Source organism: Colletotrichum navitas (assembly GCF_030913465.1).
Source record: "Colletotrichum navitas strain CBS 125086 chromosome Unknown LY79scaffold_7, whole genome shotgun sequence".
Classification (NCBI taxonomy): domain Eukaryota; kingdom Fungi; phylum Ascomycota; class Sordariomycetes; order Glomerellales; family Glomerellaceae; genus Colletotrichum; species Colletotrichum navitas.
Genome location: NW_026850553.1, coordinates 516,153 through 543,062, shown reverse-complemented (window position 1 = coordinate 543,062; position 26,910 = coordinate 516,153). Strand labels below are relative to the sequence as shown.

At 55.6% G+C, this 26,910-nt stretch overlaps 8 protein-coding genes across 8 annotated transcripts; 7 read left to right on the top strand and 1 right to left on the bottom strand.

The window, feature by feature from the left end:
• Nucleotides 1–78: 78 nt before the first annotated feature.
• On the top strand, nt 79–1,043 carry LY79DRAFT_576532 (ribosomal L15; the record flags this gene model as incomplete). The annotated part of the gene is made up of 3 exons (XM_060559801.1): nt 79–165; nt 408–564; nt 676–1,043. 3 exons carry the CDS (start codon nt 79–81, stop codon nt 1,041–1,043), a joined length of 612 nt encoding a protein of 203 aa, XP_060418498.1.
• A 1,021-nt stretch (nt 1,044–2,064) lies between these two features.
• On the bottom strand, nt 2,065–3,480 carry LY79DRAFT_354679 (uncharacterized protein). The gene is made up of 2 exons (XM_060552675.1): nt 3,322–3,480; nt 2,065–3,267 (listed from the first exon to the last, which is right to left on the bottom strand). Exon 2 carries the CDS (start codon nt 3,128–3,130, stop codon nt 2,297–2,299), a length of 834 nt encoding a protein of 277 aa, XP_060418497.1. The 5' UTR covers nt 3,131–3,267; nt 3,322–3,480; the 3' UTR covers nt 2,065–2,296.
• On the top strand, nt 3,481–4,327 carry LY79DRAFT_354678 (uncharacterized protein). Its single transcript, XM_060552674.1, has one exon. It carries the CDS (start codon nt 3,777–3,779, stop codon nt 4,263–4,265), a length of 489 nt encoding a protein of 162 aa, XP_060418496.1. The 5' UTR covers nt 3,481–3,776; the 3' UTR covers nt 4,266–4,327.
• Nucleotides 4,328–7,386: 3,059 nt separating this feature from the next.
• Nucleotides 7,387–9,833, top strand: LY79DRAFT_507381 (uncharacterized protein; the record flags this gene model as incomplete). The annotated part of the gene is made up of 6 exons (XM_060553823.1): nt 7,387–7,554; nt 7,686–8,159; nt 8,216–9,057; nt 9,114–9,309; nt 9,361–9,699; nt 9,753–9,833. The coding sequence occupies 6 exons, from the start codon at nt 7,387–7,389 to the stop codon at nt 9,831–9,833; spliced, it is 2,100 nt and encodes a 699-aa protein (XP_060418495.1).
• A 1,869-nt stretch (nt 9,834–11,702) lies between these two features.
• Nucleotides 11,703–12,453, top strand: LY79DRAFT_354575 (uncharacterized protein). Its single transcript, XM_060552673.1, has one exon. It carries the CDS (start codon nt 11,848–11,850, stop codon nt 12,310–12,312), a length of 465 nt encoding a protein of 154 aa, XP_060418494.1. The 5' UTR covers nt 11,703–11,847; the 3' UTR covers nt 12,313–12,453.
• A 670-nt stretch (nt 12,454–13,123) lies between these two features.
• Nucleotides 13,124–15,235, top strand: LY79DRAFT_666535 (FGGY-family pentulose kinase; the record flags this gene model as incomplete). Its single annotated transcript, XM_060563241.1, has 5 exons — nt 13,124–13,128; nt 13,230–13,263; nt 13,342–13,467; nt 13,529–14,101; nt 14,177–15,235. The coding sequence occupies 5 exons, from the start codon at nt 13,124–13,126 to the stop codon at nt 15,233–15,235; spliced, it is 1,797 nt and encodes a 598-aa protein (XP_060418493.1).
• A 475-nt stretch (nt 15,236–15,710) lies between these two features.
• LY79DRAFT_599711 (VTC domain-containing protein) lies at nt 15,711–18,918 on the top strand. Its single transcript, XM_060561824.1, has 2 exons — nt 15,711–18,402; nt 18,477–18,918. The coding sequence occupies exons 1-2, from the start codon at nt 16,177–16,179 to the stop codon at nt 18,564–18,566; spliced, it is 2,316 nt and encodes a 771-aa protein (XP_060418492.1). The 5' UTR covers nt 15,711–16,176; the 3' UTR covers nt 18,567–18,918.
• A 5,157-nt stretch (nt 18,919–24,075) lies between these two features.
• On the top strand, nt 24,076–26,649 carry LY79DRAFT_587287 (uncharacterized protein; the record flags this gene model as incomplete). The annotated part of the gene is made up of 5 exons (XM_060560754.1): nt 24,076–24,177; nt 24,266–25,346; nt 25,396–25,577; nt 25,633–26,477; nt 26,562–26,649. 5 exons carry the CDS (start codon nt 24,076–24,078, stop codon nt 26,647–26,649), a joined length of 2,298 nt encoding a protein of 765 aa, XP_060418491.1.
• Between the last annotated feature and the right edge of the window lie 261 nt (nt 26,650–26,910).

The following is a 26,910-nucleotide window of genomic DNA, read 5'->3' as shown; positions in this document are numbered from 1 at the left end:
AACACCGTCGCTCTTTTCACGTTTTCTTCACTGTCTGCCAATTCAAGAGGCTAACCTGACGCCGTCGCCGCAGTCAAAATGGGTGCCCTCAAGTATGTCGAAGAGCTCCAGAAGAAGAAGCAGTCCGATGTGATGCGCTTCCTTCTGCGTGTTCGCTGCTGGGAAGTACGTTGAAACCACCCGATTCCGAACCATGTGGACGCACGACAAGTCTCTACTCGTCTCCTCTGCCCCTCCCCGCCGATACCCATTGTCGAATTTTGATCAATCCTCTCATCACTTGGAGGGGTCTGATCTCTTCGAGAATTGGGAAGGCATCAAAAGGGGGGTGGCATGGGGGGTATCGAGAGAACTTTGCGTTCCTGCTATACACTCGTTGAACATTTGCTGAGAGTGCATCAATATAGCTCCGACAGCTGAATGTCATTCACCGCGCCTCGCGTCCCTCGCGCCCCGACAAGGCCCGCCGCCTCGGCTACAAGGCCAAGCAGGGCTACGTTGTCTACCGTGTCCGCGTCCGCCGCGGAGGCCGCAAGAAGCCCGTCGCCAAGGGTGCCACCTTCGGTACGTCAAATCGACCCGTACGATGAGCAACCACTCCCGCCGCAGAGCGGTCAGAGGGGTGTCGTCGCCGTCTGGAGTGGAAGGGGATTGCTAACGGGATTGGAATCACAGGCAAGCCCACCAACCAGGGTGTCAACCAGCTCAAGTACCAGCGCTCCCTCGCCTCCACCGCCGAGGAGCGTGTCGGCCGCCGCTGCGCCAACTTGCGCGTCCTCAACTCCTACTGGGTTAACCAGGACTCGACCTACAAGTACTACGAGGTCATCCTTGTCGACCCCCAGCACAAGGCCATCCGCCAGGACCCCCGCATCAACTGGATCGTCGCCCCCGTCCACAAGCACCGCGAGTCCCGCGGCCTCACCGCCACCGGCAAGAAGTCCCGCGGCCTCAACAAGGGCCACCGCTACAACAAGACCCAGGCCGGCCGCAGAAAGACCTGGAAGCGCCACAACACCCTCTCCCTGTGGCGCTACCGGTAAACGGTTTCGTCCCGCAACGGAGGATTCCGCGGTTGACGTGGTGGTTCTCCCCGACGACAACATCATCGTCTCTTCAAAAACAACGGCGGCTGCCGGGTGTGGTGTTCACGGATTGCAAGGACACAAGGACGGCTACGGTGGATCGTCATCTTCATCTTCATCATGGGTGGTACTCGGTATGCTGTTTCTTCGACGACAGCTTGGGAACGCACTTGACATCATGCGCTGGAGTGTTCTTCTCCCCCCGGTTTGAGACATCCGGGTGGGAAAATTCAAATCGATACGAAAAAATGGAACAGACTTTTCGAGGTTCTTACATAACGGCGGGCGTACAATGATGAGTAACGTGATTTGTGAAGAAACTTTTTTTCTCTTTATTTTCTTTTCCCAACACTTCCGTCTCCTTTCCCGTTCGCCTTGTGATGCCTCATAAACCCGACGTAATGTTACGGATAATAGCCAACCACCATATACTCGGCTTCCTCGTCGTGTCCATGTGATGTTCTTGGCCCGATCTGTCCATGCTTGGGCGGCTTGCCCTGGCGTACACCAGTCTGCCAATCAGCTTACTTGGACGGGTCCTCATGTTGCTATATCCAGGAGCAAAAGTGTACCTTGCCCCCTTGAAAGTGGTTTGTTGAATAGTCCATAGGACCGACTCTCAGTGTTGAAATTTTTTGAATAGGACTCCCCAAACTTGTGGAGGCAGGCGGACATGGATCGCCGGTTGGGATGGTTAAAGGGGCGGGGCACACACTCTTCTCGTTGCCACCTTTGGAACGAACCCATTGACCAACACCACGAGGGTCATCGTCGCAGAGCACCTGGTGACCGCCGACATAGTACGGCCGAACCCTTTCTTTAGAACCAGCTGTCACAGACCGCAGTACAAGCGCATGAACTTCTTCCTCTTTTAACAGAGCTAGATAGCTTGACAATTACTGAATGTTTCTGTCGTCCCAGATCGTCCCTGCCGGTCCTGTTTATGTGTAAAGTCTTGTTACAGCTCATCGCTTTGTAGAAAGTTTTCTCAAATGCCAAATTCCCTGCCAAACACCGTGCCGTCGTTCTGGGTATTGTTTTCCTTACCCTCTTGGCCAAATTAAATAATCCTTATAACGCCACTACCCCTGATCATCGGAGGATACACATTCTGCTGTATTAGGCCTGCCATGCCAACTGTTCACCATTGATCATTAGTCTTTCTCTTTATGGAGAAAGGTCACGTCGCAGATTCCCTGCTGCATCCATACTCAGAAGCGCGTCATATCACTGACCTCGCTGTACTTGGTGAAGCGGGTGTTGCCAGTGTTCATGGGATGCAACGCAGTGGGCGGACGGTTGATCTCGGGCATGATGGGGCTGCGGCGGTCCTCATCCCAGCTCCTGTCGGAAGTGTGGCCCTGCTCGAGGTCGGGCACGAACGGGCCGCTGATGTTGGGGCGCGCAGCGGTAGTGGCCTTGCTCTTGTTCCACGGAGTAGAGAAGTTCTGCGTAAAGCGCTTGAACTTGTTCTGTTGCTTTTCATTGTGGATAGAGTTGCTCCGAACCGAGTAACCGTCGACGAGCGAGTTCTTGCCCGAGGCGAGTGTGCCATCACTGCGGATGTTACGGGAATTGATGCCGTTATGTCTGTCGCAGAAAATGATGGACGAGATAACGTTGAAGAAGCCGAACGTGATGGCGAGAACGCCCGAGGCAAGGATCAGGCGCCACAGGGGCAAGCCAATGGTTTCAACGGAAAAGGCAGGGTTGGTGCTGTTGGCGAGTACTTGACAGCCCATGACGATCATGGCGATGCCCAGCCAGCTGAGGCCATGCTCGCAGGAGAGGATCGGCCAGTTGCGCTCGAAATAGTGGCGGAAGACGTTCAGCTCCGAAATAATGAGAAAGATGGCGACAGAGAAGGTGAAGAAGTGCGAGGCGGAGACGAAGAAATCGAAGTGGCCCTTGAGAATGGACATGACGATCATGACCCAGGCCGAGGCGCTCACGGCTAGGAGACCGATGATGTTAAACGCCCGGAAGACGTTAAGAATCATGTGGCCGGAGCCGCGAAGGCTAGAGTTCTCAGAGAGGTTGAACATCTTGGGAGGCTTATTGTGGTCGCAGTTCGCGCACTCTCCGCAGCAGGGTTTCTTCGGTTTCGGTCTGGAGGAAGAAGCCGCAGAGCCCTGAGCAGCTGCAGGGGTCGACCGGACTGAATATGGGTAAAGTGAAGATTCTGAAAGCATTGTTAGCGAGGAGTCCGTCGTCCAGGAGAGGCGAGGTATCTAACATGCGAGTGAGTAGCTGATGGTGAGCTCGATGACGAAAAGGCTAATAGCAAGTTCTTAGTCTTACCAAGCAGACTGAGAAATCCGAAGAAGCGGTGGTCCCTGGATATAGAGGGTGTTTGGTCGTATTTGTGATTATGAGACAGGTAAGAAATGATGCTGGAAACCAGTCCAGCAGAGGCAGTGATATAGGGAAAGTGTAGAGAGCTCCACAATGGAAGAGAAGGATTGTAAGTGAACAAGATTAGTAGATGCCAAGAGACGAAGTCAGTTGTTCACGACTGTTCAATGGAAGGAAGGTAGGTGAGGAAGAGAAGCGCCTGCCACAGGACCGAGGGTAGGCTAAGAGAGGTTCGGCGTCAAAGGAAGGAAGAACGGGGCATCCTTCTTTAATATAAGCAGTACTCCGAGCGTTCCTGCCTTATCAAGCTTAAAGAAACATGGCTCAAAAAGAACAATGCAAAACAGGTACAGGCCCGGCAGGGCTGCTGTTCCCACTCATCATGTCACGCGAAAATTGTCTTGTTGCCATCGGGAAGGTGAGAGCAGGCCCAGGTCTGGTTTGGCCGATGAGCCTCCTGGCGGCCGTCCTCATTCGTCGTTTCGCATTAATGCAAAAAGTTTCGAGCAACCAGCAGCCAGTCGTTTTGGCAGTGCGGAGGGGCTATCAAGGCCGGGATGCGTCGGTGGGGGACAAGAGAACGGAAGGGGAGGGGGCGGAGACGATGGAGTGTTCAAAGCTTCTCCCACGGACGACTTGGTCGATCTTTCGATGTCCCTGGTATTACGAGGACTGGGCTACGGGGGTGTAGAATGCGGGATGGTGAGGGAGACGTGGGAGGCTCGAACGGCGGCGGCAGCGAAAGCACCTATCTTCCCTGTGGCTGAGGTTCCACACGATACTAAGCGGCGGCGTCCAGACGCCGTTTCAAGGCGGGCGCCCTAGTCGAGCACTTGCAGTCCTAGATAATTAGACCAGGGATATATCTGTCAGTCATCTGGTGCTTGGCTACGATACGATTCGCACGGGTCGGGCAGCGGTGGCCTGCAGCATGTGAGTGAGCGCGTTCTCATCGTGGAGCCGCTGATGCCCTGTAGCTCTCGACAGTCGATGCAGATCCCCCCCCGACGCTCATCAAGAGCGAAGACGAGACGAAGAAGGAAGGGGTCTGAAGGGCCAAGGCTACCAGTGGCATGAACATGCCGTGGGTCATTTTCGTCCAATGGTGCGCTGAAAGTCGGATCGCTGCAGCACGCAGCCAAGATGATCCTATGAAAGGGCGGCAAAAATGCAAAGCAGGAGGCGAATGTTCAAGCATCGAGGCCCAGGCGTTGGAAATATACTGCTGTAACAAGCCGGGGGGTGGCATGGGCCAATAATAGGGAGGGTTAAGGGCAGATAGATTGTGATCGCGTGAAAGTTGCAAACATGTTGGCAGTCGAAAGTGGAAGGGTCAACGCACATTCTCAGTTCACGGGCCCGACGCCGAATTGATTGGATGATGGGCGACGACGCATTGTTTCATGCGGGTTTAGTAACGACAGCCGCCAGCCAACACGTCAGGCACGGAGGGACTGCTGGCAGACCCCTGCTGATGCCAGGACTACTGATTTGCTACAGGGCGGATGGGCTGGACGATGCAACGATTAGTGTGAGCGGCAAGGCAAGGTACATGCAGATATGCACTTGTACTGTACTGTCTTGGTCTCCCGAATGCGGTGCCATCGCATGGGTCAACCCTGAACCTTTGTGGGATCCCTCGCGCCATACCGACAATAATTCAAGAGCACAAGAGATAGCATCTCATCCTTTCGCAAAGCCAACTGAGATATGTATCGAATGCGGCCCAAGGTGTCCATATGGTGGCGAGCATAGAGATGGTGACTTTGGCAAAGCCAACGTTCAACTTCGTTACTGTCTTGGGAGTCATGGCAAGCAGCATGGCGATGACAATGCGTCTTCGCTTTTGCCTGGCGGCAAGTCTAACTGAGTGGCACCTCCCCGTCAACTTCCAGTCAAGTTGGACCAAGTCCCTTGCGGTCAGATATGGTCCTGGAGGATGCCAAATATCTCGGCCGAGGCACCTAATCAGATGTGAAGCGCAACACCGAGCCGATCTGAACTGACCTCGGTTCCATTGACGAGAACCATTGATCCGTGGCCACAACTCTCCGTGCTTCCGTCTGGTGTCCATCCGAGGTGGACATCCAGTGTCACCCAGACGCCATGGTCAAACGGAACTCGGTCGTGAAACCCCAAAAAAGAATGAACATTCCAAGCGGTCGTGCCTCAAGGGTCCGCTTTCGCATCCAAGTGATTTGTAAACCGGAGAGATCCCGATACCTGCTGGAAGGTCGCCTAATAAGCGCCCACCACATGCCATTTGATCTTGACCTATAATGCCATTTTTAAGCCCATGCCTCGCCCTTCAAGGTCTTAACTTGGATACGAAGAGGCGTAACCGCCCAGCAAGTAATATCGGCTCTGAAATCACGCTCGTCTATTTCGGGCCGCGCCCAGCCGGGGTGCCTGTCTACTCGAAGAAAGGTAAGCTTAAGCGCCAGCACCGCCTCAATGGCCGGGGCCTAGCCTCGCGGCAAGATGTTGCTTTTTTGTAACATTGTCATTGAGCAGCAGAACAGCAAGCCGACTTGAATGCTTTAAAAACCTGCTAACGTCCCCGCGAAGCTCACCTCCAGCCTTGTCTCTGTAACAAACATTGTTCAGCACACCGCACATGTTTTTTTTTCCTGCATTTTCATTCATCGACAACTCTCCATAGAGACATTACAGAGCCAAGTCTTCTGGCGGGTTGATCGGAGTTACCAGTGCCTGACTGGCCTCGGGTGCATATGCATTATGCCAAACCGGTGGGTGGGTCAATTGGACTTCTTCACAGTTTGCGGAACAATGGAGTTTGGGTTGAAACTGTACCGACGAGGAAAAAAGAAAGCAGAAAACAAAAAACGTGAGCTGTCCATTGGGGTTCATTCAGAGATGTGTCTTTGGAAAGCTAGCTAGCATATTTGCAGTCTCGTGCTGGCTCCACGTCACTGTTGTGAGGCTCCAAAGCGAGTGCTTCTTCTCGAGAGATGAAAAAAAAAAAAAAAAAAAAAGTTGCTTGCAAGCGATACAAAGATAAGATATAGGGGCGTCAGTGTTGTCCAAGCTACCTAAGCTACCTAGCTACGTACCTAGGTGCTAGGTATCCGTAGGTTGGCACCTGAAAGGAATTGCTTCTCCCTTTCCCTGGGCCATGCATGGTCTGTGCGTGTAAAGCACGTGAGCAGCTGGGTGGGCCCGCCTCTGGCCCCAGGTCCTGCTTCTGCCGCCCGTCAGCCTCAGCTTGTCTTCGAACAATGGACAGACGACCCGACGTCAATCAATCTCTTCGACAAAACTGTTGCCGATCGGGCTTCTTTCCCTTACCCGCCACGGCACTATACGACGGTTTTTTCCCTATTCACAAAACACAAAACGCATACCATCGACTTGCTTGTCGCCAAATCCTCTCTTCGCCCTCACTGATTTCTTCCATCGCTGCGACAGCATCCTCGTGACTGCCCAACTGCCACTTCCATTTGCTCTTTGTCTTCGTCATCTTCGCGACGCGCCCATACGCTCGCCCGCATCAACGAGCTTCTCGTTGCAGTCCACAAGCGATCGCGATAGCTTTCCATCGGATGATGTCGTGACGGCGTCCTTGCTATCTGCTTGGATCTGGTTGGCTTGTGCTGCGGAGGACTTGAGCAGAGAGAGGGTCTGGACACGAGAATTGGAAACTGCAAAGCGGCCCTTCCCAGTTTAGGTTACCAGCGACGTCTCTTGTTCAAAGCAGCAGACGGGCGCGCTTCCATAATAAGGGTGGTTTCTTGTACTTTCAATCGTATACGGTGAAGGAGGCTTGACTTTGGTCGAGGACGATCTGAATCTTCCCCGCTGCCACTGCGTCTTCATTTCTCGGCACTTGTCGCTCGCCATCGCGTGCTCTTGACATACGACCCTTTCCCTCTTCTTCTTATTCTTCTTCGTCAGGACTTTCGTCGACCAAGAACAATTCGCAATCATGTCATACGAATCGTCCGCCGCCGAGGTTGCGGAGGACTACCGTCAAGCTCTCGAAGACTTGACTACCAACGTGCGCTTCGAAATCAGCAATCTGACGATGATTGCAAGAGAGCAGACTGAGCATGCCCAGGTCATCTCTGAAGTTTTGCAGGACCACATTTTGAAGGTAGGCCATGCTCCCCATTACTTCCTGGCGTCAGTACACGCACCGTCTACGTCCTTGTGCCAAGCAACGATGCCTGAAGCTGCGAACCTTCCGCTACCAAATGACTTGGCTAACGCTGACATGTCCTGCAGGCTCCAGCACATAAGAAGCTACCAGCCCTCTACGTTCTCGATTCGATCGTTAAGAATGTTGGGACTCCATACACGCTGTTCTTTGGAGCCAAACTATACACGACATTCATGGAGGCGTACGCCGCTGTGGACGGTCAGGTTCGCCGCAAGATGGACGAGATGCTTCGTACCTGGAAGGAGCCAGTCCCAGGATCTCTCGACAAGCGCCCAGTCTTTGCCCCCGAAATAACGCAGCCCATCGAGAACGCCTTGTTGAAGGCTCGTACATCGGCTCTTCAGGCCCAACAAGGGCGAGGGGCCGGTCGTGGTCGACCGCCTGCTGCGCCCTACCGCGAAACCCCGACACCCCCAGGCATGCGACCTGGAGCGGCCCAACAGATGCCGTTTGGCCAGCCGCCGCCTGTGCCGCAGGTGAACGGTAACCGGCCCCCAAGCGCGCCGCTTCCGCATCACCCGCAAATCGCTCCTTACGCGGTTAGTCCTTCTCATTCTCACGACAACTGAACACCAGATACTGACCCAACCCAAAGCCTCCCCCGCCGTCATACAGTGCTCAGCCCTCAGCGGCCCCAGGCCCTTACCAGCCCCCTACGCAGATGCCATACACCGCTGGACTCTCGGGTCCGTCTCATGCTGCTGGAATAAGCAAAGACTCTCTGGGCCAAGATATCCAGAAGTTGATTGATGCGTCGAAGTTGGAGTTTGCGCAGAACCCCCATGATCATAGTATTCAACAAAGACTCAAGGCGTTGCTGGATGTGCAGAGCTTGCTACAACACCAGAACTTGCCCCAGGACCAGTTGGTCCTGATTAAGAATCAAGTAGCCGATCTTGCTGTAAAAGTGAGGCCGTTCTCGGCCCAGAGCGCAACCCCTGCCGCTACACCCGTTCCCTCTCATCCACCGCTGCCTCCTGCGGCGCCTGTAGTTACATCTGGCCCACCGCAGCAGCCTGGTGCGGTGACGCTTGATGCCCTCTTGGGCCAAGGAGCGCTTGCTGCATTGTTGTCGAGACAGTCAGCCACACCGCAGGTTGCCACGCCCCCACCTCCATCCGCCAGCATGGCAATTCGGTCTCCTCCGCCGCAAAAGGTTGAGCCGTATCGACAGCCCAGTGCGACGCCGGCGGCAGATCCCATGGCTTTGCTGGCCGGCTTACGACAAGCCGGGTTGCTTCCTGGGCCAGCTCCGAGCGCAACTCCAACACCGGCGCCTCCTCCGGGTCCGGTACCGCCTCCTGGAATGCCCATGTTGCCTCCTGGCTTGCTGCCTCCTAACCTTGCGAGCTTGCTGGCATCAGGTCAACTGCCACCGCGTCCTCCCCTCGGAGGCATGCATGGCAACCAGCTTGACGCTACGGCTCTTAAACAGCAGTGAGTTATCTCTGGGACAAGTTTTCGTGAGGTCCACGAGCACTAATGATTTGCAGATTCCAGCCACATCTGATTCCATCCATGTTTGATCAACTGGGTCCCCAGTGTACTCAGTGCGGCAGACGATTCAAGACGGACGAGGAGGGCAGAAAGAAGAAGATGGCACACATGGACTGGCATTTCAAGGCTCACCAACGGCTTGCGGAAGCAGAGAAGAGGGGCCAGCACCGCAGCTGGTACGTCGACAGTAATGTAAGTTACCAAGGCCGGTGCCAAGCATGGCTGATGTCTAACACGAGGCAGGACTGGATCAAGTCACGAGAAGCTATCGACGTCGACCATGTCCAATCAGCGGACAACTCATCATCTAGTCCCGGTCGGGCGAAGAAGGAGGCCAAGCCTCGATACATCCCGGTGCCGGACGCCTCGAGCGGTATCAACAGTGTCTGTCCGATTTGCCAGGAAAAGTTCGAGAACAAGTGGTTGGACACCGCCCAGGAATGGGTTTGGTTGGACACCACGCTGGTAGGCAACCGAGCATACCATTATAGTTGCCACTCGGAAGCGACACAGGCTAGGGAGAGCAAGCCGCCATATTCGAAGGGAACGCCCGAGCGGGTGCTGGGTAAACGCAAAGCAGAGGTGAATTTGAATGAGCGTAGGCCATTACGAGCTCAGACTGACAATGCCAACAGGGTGACTTGAAACACTCGCGTGGAAGGATGAAGAAAGACAAAGACGCACTGAAATGGCCCAAGACGGAACTTGATTACTAGCAGTATATCCAGTAAGCAGACGACAGCCTTTTCGAAGGCATGATGGCTTCGCGCAGAAACATTGGATCGTACTGAAGAGCTCATGGTGAGCCATCACTGCCTCGTCACCCTGCGAGACACGCCTCTCGGAAGCATTACGCGGTGCCAAGCCGCGAATGCTGGGCTCGTGACGAATCGTGCGACCCCAAAGCGGCGAGGCGTGTTGGAAATCTCCCTCCCTGAATACAGGGTTGCCAAAACGTCCAGGCAACAGAAAGGAAAAAAGAAATACAACGGAGTCGGTCAAAGGCGGGGGGGGGGGAGTTGTGTTGATCGTGGGGGGGAAGGGATCAGCACGCACGGAACACCGGAGAGCGGACACCAATGAAGCATGGCGAGGCTCCGTTGGTCGGAGCTGCCGGGGCGAATGATCGGCAGACGAGCTTCGGTATGGCACTCGACATAGGTTCTTGGCAAGGCTAGGCCGCATCAGCGGAGATGGCGTGTTCGTCCAACCTGCGAGGGCGATGGAGGAGAAGGCAGGCCGGAGGCGGGCTGGGAGCACACCGCAACACCGTACAGGTGACAGCGAAGCAAGCACCAAGGACCGCCTGGCCGACTGCTCACATGGGTACGCATGCATTCTTATCAAGTGGCATCGCGTGGCTATCATAACAAAGCCTATTAATACATGGTAAAATAGACAAAGCCCCGAACCGAAGCTAGCGGTGGGCTCGTATGCAGCGCTGGCAGCGGAACTAGAGAAACGAGTCTTATTGCATCGCATCAGTGTTGAAAACGGAGTTGCGCCTCGTGATTTCTGAAATGCTTCTCCACAGGAGCTCCTTGTGATGCATGTGTTTCCTGGGCTGTGAATGCATACCCACAATCTAGACTCTGCGCTAGACACACAATCCTTGGCGGTCTTCCTTGCGAGAGAAACCGGTGGTCTGAATCCGCTGGTCCAGAACAAAGGTAGTAAGTGGAGATAAGTGAGTAAGGTGGCGGGCCAAAATGGCCAGTCCTGGGGGTCCATTTGATCTGGGCGGACCGACAAAACCACAATTGTTTCCAAGTCGTTCTCGTGGTTTATCTAAAACCACCTAGTGTAGGGTGGGATATACTATGTAGACAAAAGTCCGGGGCAGCGTTGGGCGACGATTGGGTCGCATGGAGCGGGAGAGAGATGGGGGATGTGGAGAAGATTTGGTGGTTCCCAATGACGAACGACCCCGACGTGGAACGAACGCAGGCTTCTGGCACCAGCAATACGGTACGGCGGAGAATGCTGGTGATGACGGACTTGCAATGCTGAGGAGGCAAGCCAGTGAGTGTACTCCGTACATGCTGTGTTTAATCTACTTAGGTACCGGTAATACCTGGTTGGGGAGAAACGGTGGATGCCCACACGCCCCCCTTCCCGGACCACCATATTTGGCTTCCCGAGGTCGGGCACCGAGTTGCGTGTCCCCCTCGGTGGCGTCTTACACTTGATGTCTTGCAGGGGCCTGCTGCGTTCTTGTTCCAAACCATCTACAGTTCAGCATGTTCTCTTTTATCCCGAGTTTACCGGTTAAACTGGTTGGGATGTTCATGTTGAACCCGTTGTCCGCTCAAGTGAGTTGCTTGCAAGTTGTGCCCGCTGGGCTGTATGAACGCAGAGGTCCGGGTCTGGAAGAGGACAGGATGGGTGAGAAAGAAGGTGAGAGAAACTGTCCTGGTCACCCGAGTGTGTACCGTGTCTAGAGAGCCCGCGGAGCAAGTCACCTGCAATATAGTATAATGTAATGCTCCGGTTCTTGCTCAGAAAGGCAGCTCGCTGGGTTCACGGCCACTAGAGGGGGATGTACAAATGGTCGGTTGTGAAATCAGAGGTGCCGTTTCCACCACCAGGGAGCAAGCATCAAGCTCGAACCACTGATTACAAAAATAATCTAAAGGTACCTCATTTGCGAAGGGTTTGTCCTCCACCCCCTCTGTCGTTTCTGTTTATCTCTTTTAATCTGCTGATAGCAGAAACATGGCAAGTTAAACTATGGGAGAAGCCGGCCATCTTTCCGTCCTTCGAGTGACAGCTAACGCTTCTTCTGGAACCTTGTTGGGGATAAGGACATTCTCACGGCGGGGTCGGATTTCCATCCCCTTCTTCCGGACGGCGACGGCGGGGATGTCGGGATTCAACATGCTACCGGTATGTGCACCTCAGTCGTGCTGTCGAAGCATTGATTGGGGCCTTTGGAACCTTGGGGGCCTAGACGTCCCGGGACCTACCCTGCTTTTCCAGCTGTTTCCAGGTTCCCCGGGCGGCACCCCTCCCGGTTCTGTCTCCAAGCGTGTTGCCCCCGCCGCCTGCCACCAGCTTGGAGTTCCCCAATGCCGGCCAGATCTACATCGTCTACCAGCAAAGGAGCAGGTGCATGTGCAGAGACAGAGAAACAATCGTCAGCTGGTCCCTATACCAAAGAAGCGAATCCCCCAAGGAGTAAGTATGTTGATGTAGGTAGGTTAGGCACCTAGTGTACGGTGTACATAAACTAGGCACCTGAGTACCTACACTAGTTATTGTCGTTGTTAATTGCCCCTCGAACTACCCTCCATCCCGTTCGTAGTCGTTGCCCCCCCTGTTGCGAGGGTGAGCCTGGTTGGACCACCGCACGGCGCTTGGAGCCACAGTTTTCGTACACCCCGAACAGCTCTTTGCCTCTTTCATTTTCTCACCAATTGTTTTTATCTTTTTTCGCCATCCACGCGCCGGGACGGAGTCTTGTCTTCCTCCTGCATCATGTGCAAGCAGTCTATACCGAGTGGAGTAGCTAGCTCTTGTACCTCTCTCTCATCCTTACCCCACTCGATGGAGGGGCAAAAGAGGTCCAGGTCCTGGGCGGATACCATACCATACACGGACTATACCACACCGGTGCGGTCGCTCACTCATTTCACTCAGCTCAGCGCAAAAGCACAAGCTTCCTGCACCGCATCCCTTTTGTCACAGGAATAAGGATGAACGGTGTGGTGTGTGCCGATAGGAGGTCAGTCAGGACTGGTTGAGTGGACGTCCGCCTGCCTACCCTCCTGGTCGAGTCGAGGCGCTCTTTCTTAAAGCAGAGAGCTCCCAGTTATTCCCCTTATTGATCAACAAAAACCTCGGTGTCTTCCCAGGAGCTCTACTTCCTCGTCCTTCTGCGTCCTTGTCCTGCTGTAGATTCTGCTGTCAATTGACGCGAGACGATACGCCGTCGTCTCCCCTTCGTTGCGTGTTTAAATAGAGCTCTGTTCGTACGTGACGTTCCTGGCGTTGCACACCGCGCATCATGGAGTAAGTTCTGCTGTCACACCAAGCCCGTTGCCACCGCGCCTTCGACCCTTCGGTTTGGAAAGGTTTCGTGAGGACGCATAGAAGCTGATAGTCTCCCCCAGGCCTCCTCAATCCACCGCACCACCTCAACTTCTCGTGAGTTCGGCCGATTGGACCTTGCCCGTTACTGTGTTCGGCAGAGACGCAGGCCATTGACTCGAAGCAATTGACCAGGACCACTACGTCGGAATTGACGTCGGCACTGGATCGGCCAGAGCATGCATTATCGACGAAACTGGCGACATCAAGGGCCTTGCCAGCGAGCCCATCAAGCTGTGGCAGCCCGAGACTGGGTACTATGTAAGACTCCCTGCCACTGCGAGGATCCAAGTCGAGCCCTGCTGACGCATCCTCCCACCAGGAACAATCGACTTCGGACATATGGGCTTGCATCTGCCACTGCGTGAAGCAAGTCCTCAACGAATCCAAGGTCGACAAAGATAAGATCAAGGGCATCGGCTTCGACGCCACATGCTCCCTCGCCGTCTTCAGCCACGACACGGATGAGCCCGTTGCCGTGACGGGGCCCGACTTTGATAACGCCGACGGCAACGACCGCAATGTCATCCTCTGGCTCGACCACCGGCCCGTTGAGGAGACGGAGAAGATCAATGCCACCAAGCACAACCTACTGAAGTACGTCGGCGGCACCATGAGCATTGAGATGGAGATCCCAAAGGTCCTCTGGCTCAAGAACAACATGCCCAAGGAGCTCTTTGACCGCTGCAAGTTCTACGATCTCGCCGACGCCCTCACCCATATGGCTACTGGCAACGAGACGCGGAGCTTTTGCAGCACCGTTTGTAAGCAGGGCTACGTCCCCGTCGGCGTCGACGGCAGTGTGAAAGGTTGGCAGGAGGATTTCCTCACCACCATTGGGCTTGAGGATCTCGTCAAGGACGATTTCAAACGTCTTGGTGGTGTCAACGGGGTGGTGAGCCTATTTCATTAAACAATTTTCCTGGGCGAACGAGAGAGAAAGGGAGGCCAATTGACTGACCGGGACCAGAACGGAAAATACCAGAGCGCCGGAGAACTTGTTGGCGTGCTCTGCAAGAAGGCCGCCGCTGAGCTCGGCCTTCCCGAGGGCATCTCCGTCGGCGGTGGTGTGATTGACGCCTACGCCGGCTGGATCGGCACCGTCGGAGCCAAGGTTGAGCTCCCCCCGGGCCATCTGGAGGCGGACCAGCCTAAGAACGATCTTTCTCAGGCGTTCCACAGACTCGCCGCGGTTGCCGGCACCTCGACCTGCCATTTGGCCATGTCCAAGGAGGCCGTCTTCGTGCCCGGTGTCTGGGGCCCATACCGTGACGTTCTGCTGCCCGACTTCTGGATGGCCGAGGGTGGCCAGTCTGCCACCGGGGAGCTTCTCCGACACATCATCGAAATTCACCCTGCCTTTATCGAGACGAACGCACTTGCGATGGCCGAGTCGAAGAACATCTACGAATTTCTCAACGCCCACCTGGAATACATGCGGGAGAAGAGCGGCGCACCCTCGATCTCATACCTGGGCCGCCACTTCTTCTTGTACGGCGACCTGTGGGGTAACCGATCACCTGTCGCCGACCCCAACATGAAGGGCGCCGTCGTTGGGCTGAGCAGCGACAAGACCACGGACAACCTGGCGCTGTGGTACTACGGCACGATGGAGTTCATCGCCATGCAGACGCGCCAGATCGTCGAGGCGATGAATACGGCCGGCCATGAGCTCAACACCATCTTCATGTCTGGCAGCCAGTGCCAGAACCCGCTGCTTATGAGCCTCATGGCCAGCATCTGCGATATGCCAGTGCTGGTGCCGCGGTACACCAACGCGGCGGTCGTCCACGGCGCGGCCATGCTAGGTGCCAAGGCGGCGACGGCCGCCGAGGACGGCTCCACGGAGGACCTGTGGTCCATCATGGACCGTATGAGCAAGCCTGGCAGGCTCGTCAAACCCGGCACGCTTAAGGGTGAGAAGTTCCTGTTCGACGCCAAGTACCGTGTATTCCTGGAGCAGTGCAAGACGCAGCAGGATTACAGGAAACAGGTCGACGCCGCTGTGGACCAGTGGCTCAAGGAGTGAAGCGTATCAGGCCGGGATCCATGACCGATAGATGGTTTAGACGGTTGACGACATTTACGGGGTGTTGGACGTATGGGTTTATGATTGCTTCGCCGGGCAGGTTTGTACGAGGAGTTGCAGGGTAATGTTAAGAGCCATTCTTTAACGAACATGAAAAAACTCTTTCTTTTTTCCTTTTCTTCCGTCAACAAATTTTCAATCCCGCTGTGGTTGATTCGATTGCCTCGGTTCAATGCGTGTCTGTGGCGAAAGAGCAGTGAAAACTGGGGTAGGTTTGCGGACCAGCCACTTGTTTTCCCTCCCCGTTCTCTCCTAATTAACGGGTCGCGGAAGGCAAGCTGCATTTGTAGCGAGCACACGTGCCTGTAATCACGGCAGCTGATAGGGCAATTGGGGGTGCGCTTCGCAGCGGGACAGTGGAACTTGCGGTGCTGCAACGGGAGACCGGTGGGGCCGGTAGAGCAGCTTGTCAGATGTGAAAAACCCGCCCGCAGTGAAACCGACTGTTGAACTCCTCGCTTATAACGGGCGTAATCTCGAGAACTAGGCAAGTCGGTATTGTCCTAACGAAATCACATCGAGTAATTATACATGTTGGATGCAAAACAAGCAAAACAAGAAAACGTCATTAGGTCAAGAAGAAAGCGCCGGAAGGACAACCCCACGTCCGAGCTTTTCTGTCCATCGCGAGGCAAGACTGGTGGTATCCGTACCTTTGCCGACATCATCCTGCTGCACCCAAAGCTTGTTTTTCTTCTTTTCTTTCCACAACACCCACCACGCCCACGCCCCCGCTCCGATTCGATCGAGTATTTCCATTGTTAGACCTGTCGCCGCACTGCCCGTCTTCGGTACACAATCCTCCAGGGAACAAATCAATCGAGCAGACCGCGCCCTCCTTACCATTGCCTCCCCGATCTTGACAACCACCTACCGCCGCCATGCGTTTCGGAAAGACGCTGCGGCAGGCCGTCTACGCACCGTGGAAGGACAAGTACATCGACTACGCGAAGCTCAAGTCCCTGCTGCGGGAGGACAAGTACGATGATGACGACGTCGCTTGGACCGAGGACGACGAGAGCCGCTTCTGCGACGAGATCTTCAACGGCCAGCTCGAGAAAGTCGCCAAGTTTCAGGAGGAGACCTTCGAGGCCTTGAAGCGCCGTATCGACGCGGCGTTTGAGAAGCTCAAGGAGCTGGCGCCGCCGCCCAGCGATGAGGATGGCGCGGAGAACGCCCAAATCAAGAAGCCTGACGCTGCAACCGCTGCAAAACTGAAGGACATCGAGACGGAGCTCGATAAGATCACGACCGAGATCTCGGAGCTGAAGAAGTACAGCAACATCAACTACACGGGGTTTCTCAAGATCGTCAAGAAGCACGACCGCAAGAGGGGTGATAGGTACAAGGTGCGGCCCATGATGCAGCTGAGCCTGTCGCAGCGGCCCTTCAATTCGGAGCAGGGTTACTCGCCCCTGCTCAACAAGCTGTCCATCATGTACTACGCCATTCGGCAGCAGCTGGACGACGGCGCCACCGACCAGCAGCCGCTGGATCTGGAGAGCCAGGGCGAGACGCGCCACGGCGAGCGGTACACAGCTCACAAGTTCTGGGTCCACCCCGACAACCTGCTGGAGGTGAAGACGTACATCATGAGACAGCTCCCGGCCCTTGTGTACAGCGAACAGTCGGCCAAGGAACTAGACGGTAGCAACGACCCGACCATCACCTCGCTTTACTTCGACAGCCCCAAGTTCGACCTCTACAGCAAGAAGGTGGAGCGCAAATCGGAGGCCTCGTCGCTGCGCGTCCGGTGGTACGGCCAGCTGAGTTCGAAACCCGAGCTGTACTTCGAACAGAAGATCGTTGGCGAGAACGGATCGAGCGAGGAGCGCAAGTTCGCCATCAAGGACAAGTACATCAAGCCCTTCATCGACGGCACTTATAAGATGGAGAAGACGGTGCAGAAGATGGAGCGCCAGGGTCAGCAGGCCGAAGATATCGAGAACTTCAAGAACACGGTCGAATCGCTGCAGGGCTTCGTCCAGGAGAACAAGCTGGAGCCCGTCCTACGCGCCAACTACGTCCGTACGGCGTTCCAGAAGCCCGCCGACGACCGCGTGCGCATCTCCATCGACACCGAGGTCGCCTTCATCCGCGAAGACACGTTGGACAAGGGCAGGCCATGCCGCGACCCAGCGGACTGGCATCGTTTCGACATCGACGGCCGGAATCTGACCTACCCGTTCAAGGACATTAACCAGAGCGAGGTCTCGAGGTTCCCGTACGCGATCCTCGAGATCAAGCTGAAGGAGGATCCCAGCCGCAAGCGCCCCGAGTGGATTTCGGACCTGATGGGATCTCACCTGGTGCACCCAGCGCCCCGCTTCTCCAAATTCGTACACGGCGTCGCCTCGCTATTCGAAGACTACGTCAACAACCTGCCCTTCTGGCTGACCGACCTGGAGGCGGACATCCGCAAGGACCCCCAAGAGGCGTTCGAGGCCGAGGAGCAGCGCAAGGCTCAGAGAGCCGAGGACGAGCAGGCCGTGGGCAGCTTTCTGGGCAACAAGATCAGCTCCTACAAGGTGTCCAAGAGCTCGCCGGCCGGCAAATCGTATCTCGCGGATAGGATGGCCGCCGAGCCCAGCTCCCGCCCGAAACCCTCCGACCGCCAGTCCCAGCAGAACGGCAACGGGTCCTCGGATCAGCAGCAGAGGAGCTACGGCACCCTTTCGTCCGTCCTCCCGGGCTTCTCGCTGTCCAAATACTCCAAGGCCAAGAGGGCGCAGAAAAGCCAGCAGCAGCTGCCCGAGGGCGTCGTCGAACCGACCGAATGGATCAAGAACTCGGGCGAGCTGAAGATCGAGCCCAAGGTGTGGCTGGCCAACGAGCGCACGTTCCTCAAGTGGCAGCATATCTGCATCCTGCTCGGCGCGCTCGCCGTGTCGCTGTACACGGCCGCCGGGGAGAACTTCCTGGCCGAGGTCATGGGCATCGTGTACATCGTCATCGCCGTGTTTGCTGGAGTTTGGGGCTACGGCATGATGCGCCTGCGGAGGAAGATGATTATCGCCCGCAGCGGCAAGGATTTCGACAACCTCATTGGTCCGCTGATCATCAGCATCGCGTTGATGGTTGCGCTGGTGTTGAACTTCGTGTTCGCCGTAAGTGTTGCGTCCTGGTTCATTCTGCTTGTGGGTTGCTCTGATTGAGTGTCGATCGCTAACCTGACGTCTAGTACCGCGCCGCCGTCGGAAAGATGGAGTCCAACGACGTGCTTGGCGGTGGTAATGTCACTGGCGAGCCGTTCCGTCAGGAACTGATCTAACAGCAAAGGTGCCGAAATATCGGTCGAGGTGAGCCAGAGCAAGCGCTGGCGAAGTGTTTCCTTTGTATAGGTGTATTATTGAGCATGGGCTTGGCTTGGTGTGCTGCGTTGGACCCGGTTCTTGCCCTCCTTTTGGTATTGAATGCGATGCCTGCTTGGAGTAGAGGCGTTGCCGTGTATAAGTGTAGTCATAGCGTGAGAAGGAGTAGTGGTATCAAAAGTTGCGTGAGAAGCAGAGGCGACATGTCGATTGCGTATGCCCTCCGACGTCCCGTGGCGGTCGACGAGCTTTCCCCTGCGGCCCGGGACCAGTTGAACGACGAGCAGAAGCTCGCAAAGTCTTGCCTTGCCCTCCTGCCTTTGTCTCATGTTGCCGGACAGTATGAATCGCCCTCCAGTACGACCATGGCCGCGTCCTCTTCGCCGCCGGGTGCTGCACCACAATAGAAGTCAAGCCCGAGTCACTAGGTATCCCTTCCTACAGCGTCTCCGCTCAAGGCGGCAATGGCAGTGGTGGTTGAAGGCGAGTTGCTGCTGCGCGGAAGGATAACGCTGTCTTGATGATCGGCGTATGGAGAATCGGCGTGGCGACGCACACGCAAGGGGCCGTCGTTGTCAAATAGACATTATGAGAAGGCTCCCAACCTTACCAGGGCACGACCCGGAGAGCGACAAGTAGGCGGGCATCGACGAGAAGACAGGCGTCAAGCGGCACACCAACCTCGTCAAGGGGTATACCGTCTTTTCGAGGAACGTTGACAAGGCCGAGTCCTCTTAAGCTTTAAGCTCTACTTGTGTGGCCTGGGCCCTCCCTGCCTGATCTTGCCTATGACGTGTCTGTGATATACCTGGAGGCCAATGGCAATGATTCTGCGATCTCAGGTCCAGAATGGCAGTGTCTTATGGGGCAGAACACAGACCTCTTTTTGTAGCCTCCAGGCGCCATTTAACCTCCCTCGAAGCCCTGAGCGCCCACGGGTGAACATTCCCGAGCTCTGCCGTCTCGACAGATAGATGTTGCATTGCCCACGGTGGGAGCCATGCTAGTCGGGGAAAAGGGTAGGAGGATACATGGGAACTCAGTCGACATATCGTGTGGAAAGGGATTGTCGAAGGTTCGTGGCTTGGCTTGTATGCCATCCAGTCTATGTCGAGGGTCTTGTCATTCTGCACTGCAGATATAGAAGAATGTGTTGGATGGATCTCTTATAGAGACTGTCTAGCCTCGATGAAGGACAGTCCCCAAGAGGGTCATTCCTCGTCCCGTCACCTTGACACTGTACATATGCGTGTTTCCGTCCATGTATACACATTGGTTATACCACTGTTCCAGGTCCAGCCCAGGGCTCTTCTCTTGTAAAGAACTCAACACTGAGCCCTCACAACCTCCAAGCAGTCATGAAGGCCGCAGTCGAGAAAGGCAAAGTTCGAGAGAATAAAAAAGCACGGCATTCTGCTGCTGCCTAGGCTCCCCAGCTTTTACGGACGCATTCAACCGTGTATACTCACGAACAACCAAGGCTAATACGGGGTGGGTGTCGTCCCAGAGTATCACCGTGCCTCTTAACGCCAACCTGTGTGGACAACCTAAATCCACTGCGTGGCCAAATGAAAACAAGCACGTCAAGGCCAGAATATGTTTTCCTTCAGGGAAGAGGAGTCGCCCGAGCACTCGATAGATAGATGGGGGCAACCTCAAATTACGCATGCTGCTACGTGGGGGTCTCTCTCATCTTCGATAATCGGCTCTGTCGATACACTACGCAAGAACCGAGCGACGACTTGCCAGTCGATGCAAGGTGTGCGGCCAATGCTGACTTTCCCACGTTCATCACCCGTGTCGCCTTGTGTTTATATCACGAACTGTCTCGGGGGGGGGGGGAGAAACGTCGTCGAGGTTGCCCAACCTCCAGAAACCAGCACAGAGGGTTTGTCACTGTTGATACGTACGGCGGACGAAGCGAGAGGCCGGACACGAACGGATACGCCATCAAAGAAACACGAGCCATCCGTACCGATCAGAAAGCGGAGGGAAGGTTCACACCAAAGTGTGCAGCGTCAAGGCCATCAAAAGAGCGCAAATAGCCCGGTGTGATTCTCGAAGCACCCGAAGCCTCCCACTGGGGGTTCAACGCTGGCCGCGTGGTCAAGTGCGCGAGGCCAGCCAGTACACCGTCTGGGCGGAGGGCAAATCGATCGATCCCATTCGGATCAGGTTATGGTCACCAGCCAATTTCGCTAGCTGTCTGGGACCGCCCGAGCGGGTGTAGTCAATATTGACTGCCAGCTATAGCATACGCCATACCCTAACGCATGAAGGCGGTGGCAGGTGGCCACCCTGGTCGACCCAGCGCGGACTACACTCCGGACGACACCACGAAACACGGAAGGGCAAAAGACATCGCAGGCGAGACTTGTCGAGTTCGGAGAACGGGCTTGGGACGCAGGTGAGGTTTGGAGATACGGGGACTTCTGAGCACACTGGTGCGCCAGCCCAAAGGTTATTATCTACAGAGTTAATTAAAGTCGAACGCTGGGGCGGGTTCTTGGACCCTGAGCCTTCCCCCATTGTCTAAAGTTTGAGCTAATCCGATTAATCAACAAATTGACTCGAGGGGCGAGTTGCTGGCTCTTTGGCCGTTCGTTCCGGGGTTGGGGAGAGGGAGTTCTTATGTGAGCCGTGATACCCAAAGAAGGCATTGATGCTTCGACGCGTGATTAAGGCTCGGTGTTGCCCGGGGGCGGGGGTTTTCTGTGTGCGTGACATCAAGACGTATGAAATGAATGGACGATATATGCGGCGGCGGCGATGGTAATGAAGAGACCTTGAGCTGCAGCGAGATTCATGTAGAGGGGTGTTTGGAGTTCTATACAAGGTTCTGAGAGATAAACTGGGTTTGAAAGCGCAATCTTGGGACTGGCATGAGCCCTGACCCTAGGCGTCACACCAGCCGGGTGACAGGTCGAAACACTAGAGCCAGAATTGCTCCCGGGAAGATGCTTAAGATTGATGGACATGTCAAGTCACCGATCCACCGAGGATCGCGGCGGGAAGCAGTGATACTGTCGAATCCTCAGAGCACGTCATATCGGAAAAATGCACAACTACCGGTGCGCCAAACCGTTCGGGGAGAACGATGGCGGGATGAGTTTTATTGGCCGTCGATGACGTAAAGGGACTTGGAGAGGTGGTTGCGGCAAAGACTGCAGGGCGACCATGCGCGCGGCGGACGGACCGAGTGACGGAAGTGTCGGGAGTTTGATTCAGCGAAAGCCACACGACCTTTGGGCCGACGACGGGCCATTCAGCCTGCTGAGCACCCGGGGCCGGAGAGGGGAAAACCCCGTACAACCAACGGGCCGACTTTTTTTTCCCTTTTTTTTCCCCCAAATAGGAGGGGAGTGGTGGGGGGGCTTTTCGCCCTCGATTGGCGGTTCCTGAAGGCGGCTGGGAGCTGTTTTGGAGCACCCAGGCAGGAACTGATTTCGAAAGCAAACGTCACGGATGAATTGGGCCGCTGGGTGATAACAATAACAAAGGACCTCGAGGGGGCCCCGATCTCGATCAGAGAGGCACTGAACGGGCGTCGACGCCCTTGCATGGCATCGGACGGTGGACCCGGCCGTTGACGGACATGGTCGAGGGCGGTAATGGATGGGTTCGTCGGTGCAATCCAGGCGGACGTTGGGAAAACGCCAGGGTTAGGGTCCTCTCGAGATTCGGGAACCGGAAAGCGGGTTCGTTACCTGGCCGCATGAGAGAGAGGGGGAAGGGGAGGGGGAGAGAGAGGGTTTACGAGCAGCCAGCGGCGAGGCAAGCGAGAGGACGAAGAAGCTCTGGGCCGACGCATGGCATGGCATGGCATGGCACGGCATGGCGCTGGGTTGGCAGATGGCGAGTCAGCTTGCGTGGATGGAGCGGGATGACACACGACGTGGCAGGTTTGGATTTCTTGCAGGTTCAGCGCGCGACACTGGGTTGTTCCCTTCCGCGACGTCCAGCGTGCAGGCCCATCCGCTGTTGGGCATTCGGGCACCACGGCGGCTCGGCCTATCAAGACGAGCCTCATCTGCAGTTGTGCACTTGACTTTTCTTCCCTTGCAGCCCACCTGATCTCTCCAAAGTGCAAGCTTACTCTCCTCACTCAACCTCGACAATGCGTCGTCCCTGGGGCCCAGCATGCCAGGGTGATGTGGTCGTGACAGCTGCCCAGGTACGCAGATGTACTACTATGTATGGATGGACCTTACTAGGTATGTACAAGACAAGGTGTACGCTGGCGTATAGTAGTAAGTAGTAGTATGCACAGCGTACGGGATACGGCAATCAGAGTTACACCCGACTGCTAACCACTTACAAGAGCAGCGCAGTAATCCCCACCGCAAGGGTGAGGTGGCAGAGGTACGGATACCCTTTCTTCGAAGGCAGAACGCATATGAAGACCAACAAGCTGGAGCAGGGCGCCGGCGACTAATGCACGAGATGAGGGCAAGCCAGACAGACGTTGGAATAAAATAAAATAAAATAAAACCAGAAAGGGAAAAAAAAAATTATTGGTACGGGAGCCGTCGTGCGTGCACATGCATGCGTGTATCCATTCCATCCATCCGTCCACCCATTCATCGTTCCTGCTTCGCTTCACCTCACTTCAGTCAATGTGCCTTCCTGTCTAGTGGCATCCTAATTACTACTGCTACTGCTACTACTACTACTACTATACTTTTAGTGTCCACCCGCCACTCTCTTACTCTTCACTCTCACTCTCACTCTCATTCTCACTCTCACCCGCCTGAACCCAAAAATTAACTCCAGGCCACACCCGGACCCACCTTGTCATCTCATGCCTTGCGCGCGACACGTGAACCACCACCACCACCTCGAACTCGACTAAGCGCCACCACTGGACAAGCGTTGCTCCCATCTTTTTGACTTTTGCCTTTTCTTTCTTATTCGTTGTTGAATTAGAGGCAGCCTGCTGCGCCTACGACCGTGAGTGAGCTTGTCGCCACCACCTTCAATTTGAGATGCATTCCTGATCTCCTTGGGATCATCTCACAGACGTCCACCACACAGACATCCGTTCAATCCCCCGACCTCCGACGCCAACCACAACGTCAACAGCATCATCAAGAACAACAACAACAACAACAACAGCGCTTTGATCCGGCGGCCTCTCTCCGCCATTCTAAGGCTTGGCAGTGGAGGGAATGCCTCAAACGCTACCGTAGTTGCGAAATAACCTACAACCACTGACAGCCTCACTACCGAACGACATTGGGCCGATGCTGAACGTATCGCTCCACCTGCGACAGGCGCATTCCCCGTGACGCGCGCTGGTGCGCAGCCACCCGACTGACGAGTTCACTCGCGCCCTTTCTCGCCCGGGCCCCGTTCAACCCAACAAACAGTTTGCTTGTTTGTTTTTATCCTGCCCGCCGCATCGCAACAACTCAGTCTGAGCGGGCAACACACCTTCGAGTACCGTCACTAGTAATTCATTCATGAGGTATGGCCGACGTCAAAGAAGGAGACAGGGAGGGTCGCAGCGAGAAGAAGAGCTTCTGGGGCAGCATCTTCCGGAACAGGAGCCTCGCGAAGAAAGGGAGACTGGTATGGCGAGCCTTGCAAGCACTGAGCTGTCGTGGAGACATGCGCGCCCCATGCCTTGACGGCTTTCGTACTGACTCTGGATTACAAGGAAAACCCGGAATCGCGCAGAGCGAGCGACGGAGATGTCGCCCCGCGCAGACGCCACTCCCTCGCCGACATGCGCAAGTCCATGAGGCCAGCCGAGTCCCCGAACGGTCACCCCGATCACCCGGATCACCGTCGCTCCCGCCGCCGGCCTAGAAGGCCGGACCCCGCCCGAGCCAAGGGGAAGGGCCGCGCACATTCCAACGGGGGCGTCTTCGAAACGGGACCGCTGACCGAATGGCCGCCGCCCGGAATGTCCAGCCAGGAAGAGCTCACTCTCGGCCACGCCATGGAGCTCGTCTCTCGCGGTGTCCCCGCTCACAAGGGACACAAGCGTCCGGTCCCGCACGCGTCGGATCACTACTATGCCCTGTACACCACCTCGGCGGGGAACCAAACCGAGGAGTCCGACGTGGCCAACCTGCACGACTCCATGACCCAGCTGATGACCCTCCGTATGCAAGGCGGCGGTGCGGCCATCTATCCCTGGGAGACCCTCGAGCAGCCGAGCTTCGCTTTCTTCTACGGACAGCAGCCGGGCACCATCACGTTGAATCAGTGGGCTTCTCTATCTAGCATTATGCCGCCCACCATCGCCCTAAGAGATTCCGGCGTGGCGGCCCGAGAGGTTGATCTGGCCCGCATTTTCGAGCGCCTGAAAGAGTTGGAGTCTGGCCTCGAGGACGACGACGCCGAGTGGATGTACAAAAGCTTATACCGCCGCTTTCTCCGCGATCCCGACAAGCTGATGAACCCGCACAAGGGACTCGAGAAGCAGATCACCGACCTGATCATGGTCTTGTCCCGCCCGGACTGGATTGACCTCACGAACCCCAAGAACCAAGTCGTCACTCGCTTTATTTTCGACCCGGGCCGTGCAAGCCAACATCAGTACATCAAGTTCTGCCACCAACTTTTACTCAGCATGGAGCTGGATTTGCGTATCAACTCCCGGCTGCATGGCGAATGGGCCAAGGAGAAGTTGCTGCCTCAGCTGCCGCCCACCATCCAATGGGATCTTGCGCTTGCGAGACGTTGGCGGGAACATGTGAGGATCGAGGGCTATGGCAAGACAGTGGAGCAGAGTAAGTGGACGGGGACCTACTCGAGAAGCAAGACTAACCTGTGCGGCAGTCAACCTACGCTTCCGACTCAAAAAGCGGCAGATCAAGATGCTGCGGCGCTTTGCCCAGATGATGAAATGGCCGAATCTGGGTCAAACTCTCGACAAGATGAAGCAGATGGACATGGAGGCGTCTCTCGACATCATCAGCTCCGATGCCTTGGCGTTCTTTAGCGGCCTCGTGCTACCCGGGGTATGTTATTATATCTGTTCCCGGCCAGTGCTACAACTCGACTAACGCTGAAAAGCCCACGTTCCCGTTCCTCATCATGAACACCCTCATCGACATTGATCCGGACAAGGCTACCGACTCGCTCGCCATGATGACGCACCTCCATCCCCATTGCGGGTTTCAGTACAGGAATAGTTACACCTACTGGACCGCTGCCTCCATCGTCGGAAAGGTACTTGCGCCTACATGTCGGTCCCTGGCAGGCTGGGTCGGACCAGCCCGTCCGACCACGGACCTCGGGCGGTCTCAAATCGCCCGCATTCGGTCCCGCCGCTCTCGCCAGCGCATGACACCCGAGGATGTCCAATCGATGAGCGAGCGATCCGATCCCCTTGGACCTCCGGCGGAAGTGTTTCCTGTCAAGGAGTACAAGCTTGTGGCGCCGGACGCAGACGACATAGTCGATACGGTGCGCATCGAGCTACTCAGCTTCAGGGCTGTCCCCGTCCATTTCCAGGAGCCACCACCGGTGCCGAAGTTATTCGACGCAACAGTCCAGTTCGCCGTCGATGGGGTCTCGTGGCCTATGCATCTCACCTATGACGTTTCCTTCATCTCGTCGTGGCCTTGTTCGGACGGCCCGCACCCGCTCTTCTTCGATTATATCTTCCAGACCGTCAAGGCAGACGAGATCATGAGTATCAAGGACTGGGGCGGACTATACGGGCAATCTCCAAGCGCGCGAACCTCCAGGACGAGCTCCAATGCAGGTCCGCACACTATAAGTAGCCAGGATCAGATTGACGAGGAGCAGGTGTTGGTGGTGGAGGCGTTCGGAGTCAGAGACAATGAGGTCCTGGCTCGCGCCTGGTGTTCGCACTGGGGTCTGAGCGCCGTGGTTGCAGATATTCGAAAGACCTGGTGAGTTGCTTGGAGGCAGGGTGTTTGTTTTCTGCCTGGATATCTTTTCTGAGTAGCAGGACTTACTTGGCTAACGTTGAACAGTATGGCATGCGCTATCCGCGAGGCGTACGCTGCGACACTGACAGTTGTGATCCTCGTGGACGACCAAGAATACAACGCGGACGACTGATGACATTGCACGATCAACGATTTTTCTTCTCTTTCCTTTCCTCTCGTAATGATGATGAATAGACAAAGTTTTATATAAAAAAAAAGGAATAGGCGGTGTCGGGAACGATACGATGGCTAGCTACCTCGGCTCATGCTTTTTTTCTTTATTGGGATTTTAAGATACCACAGCGAGTCTTGTTTTAGTCCGTGTACATTTCTTGGATTATTGGACTAGCAAACACACAAGCACCAAACAGGTGACGTTTTGCGAGGAGAAGGG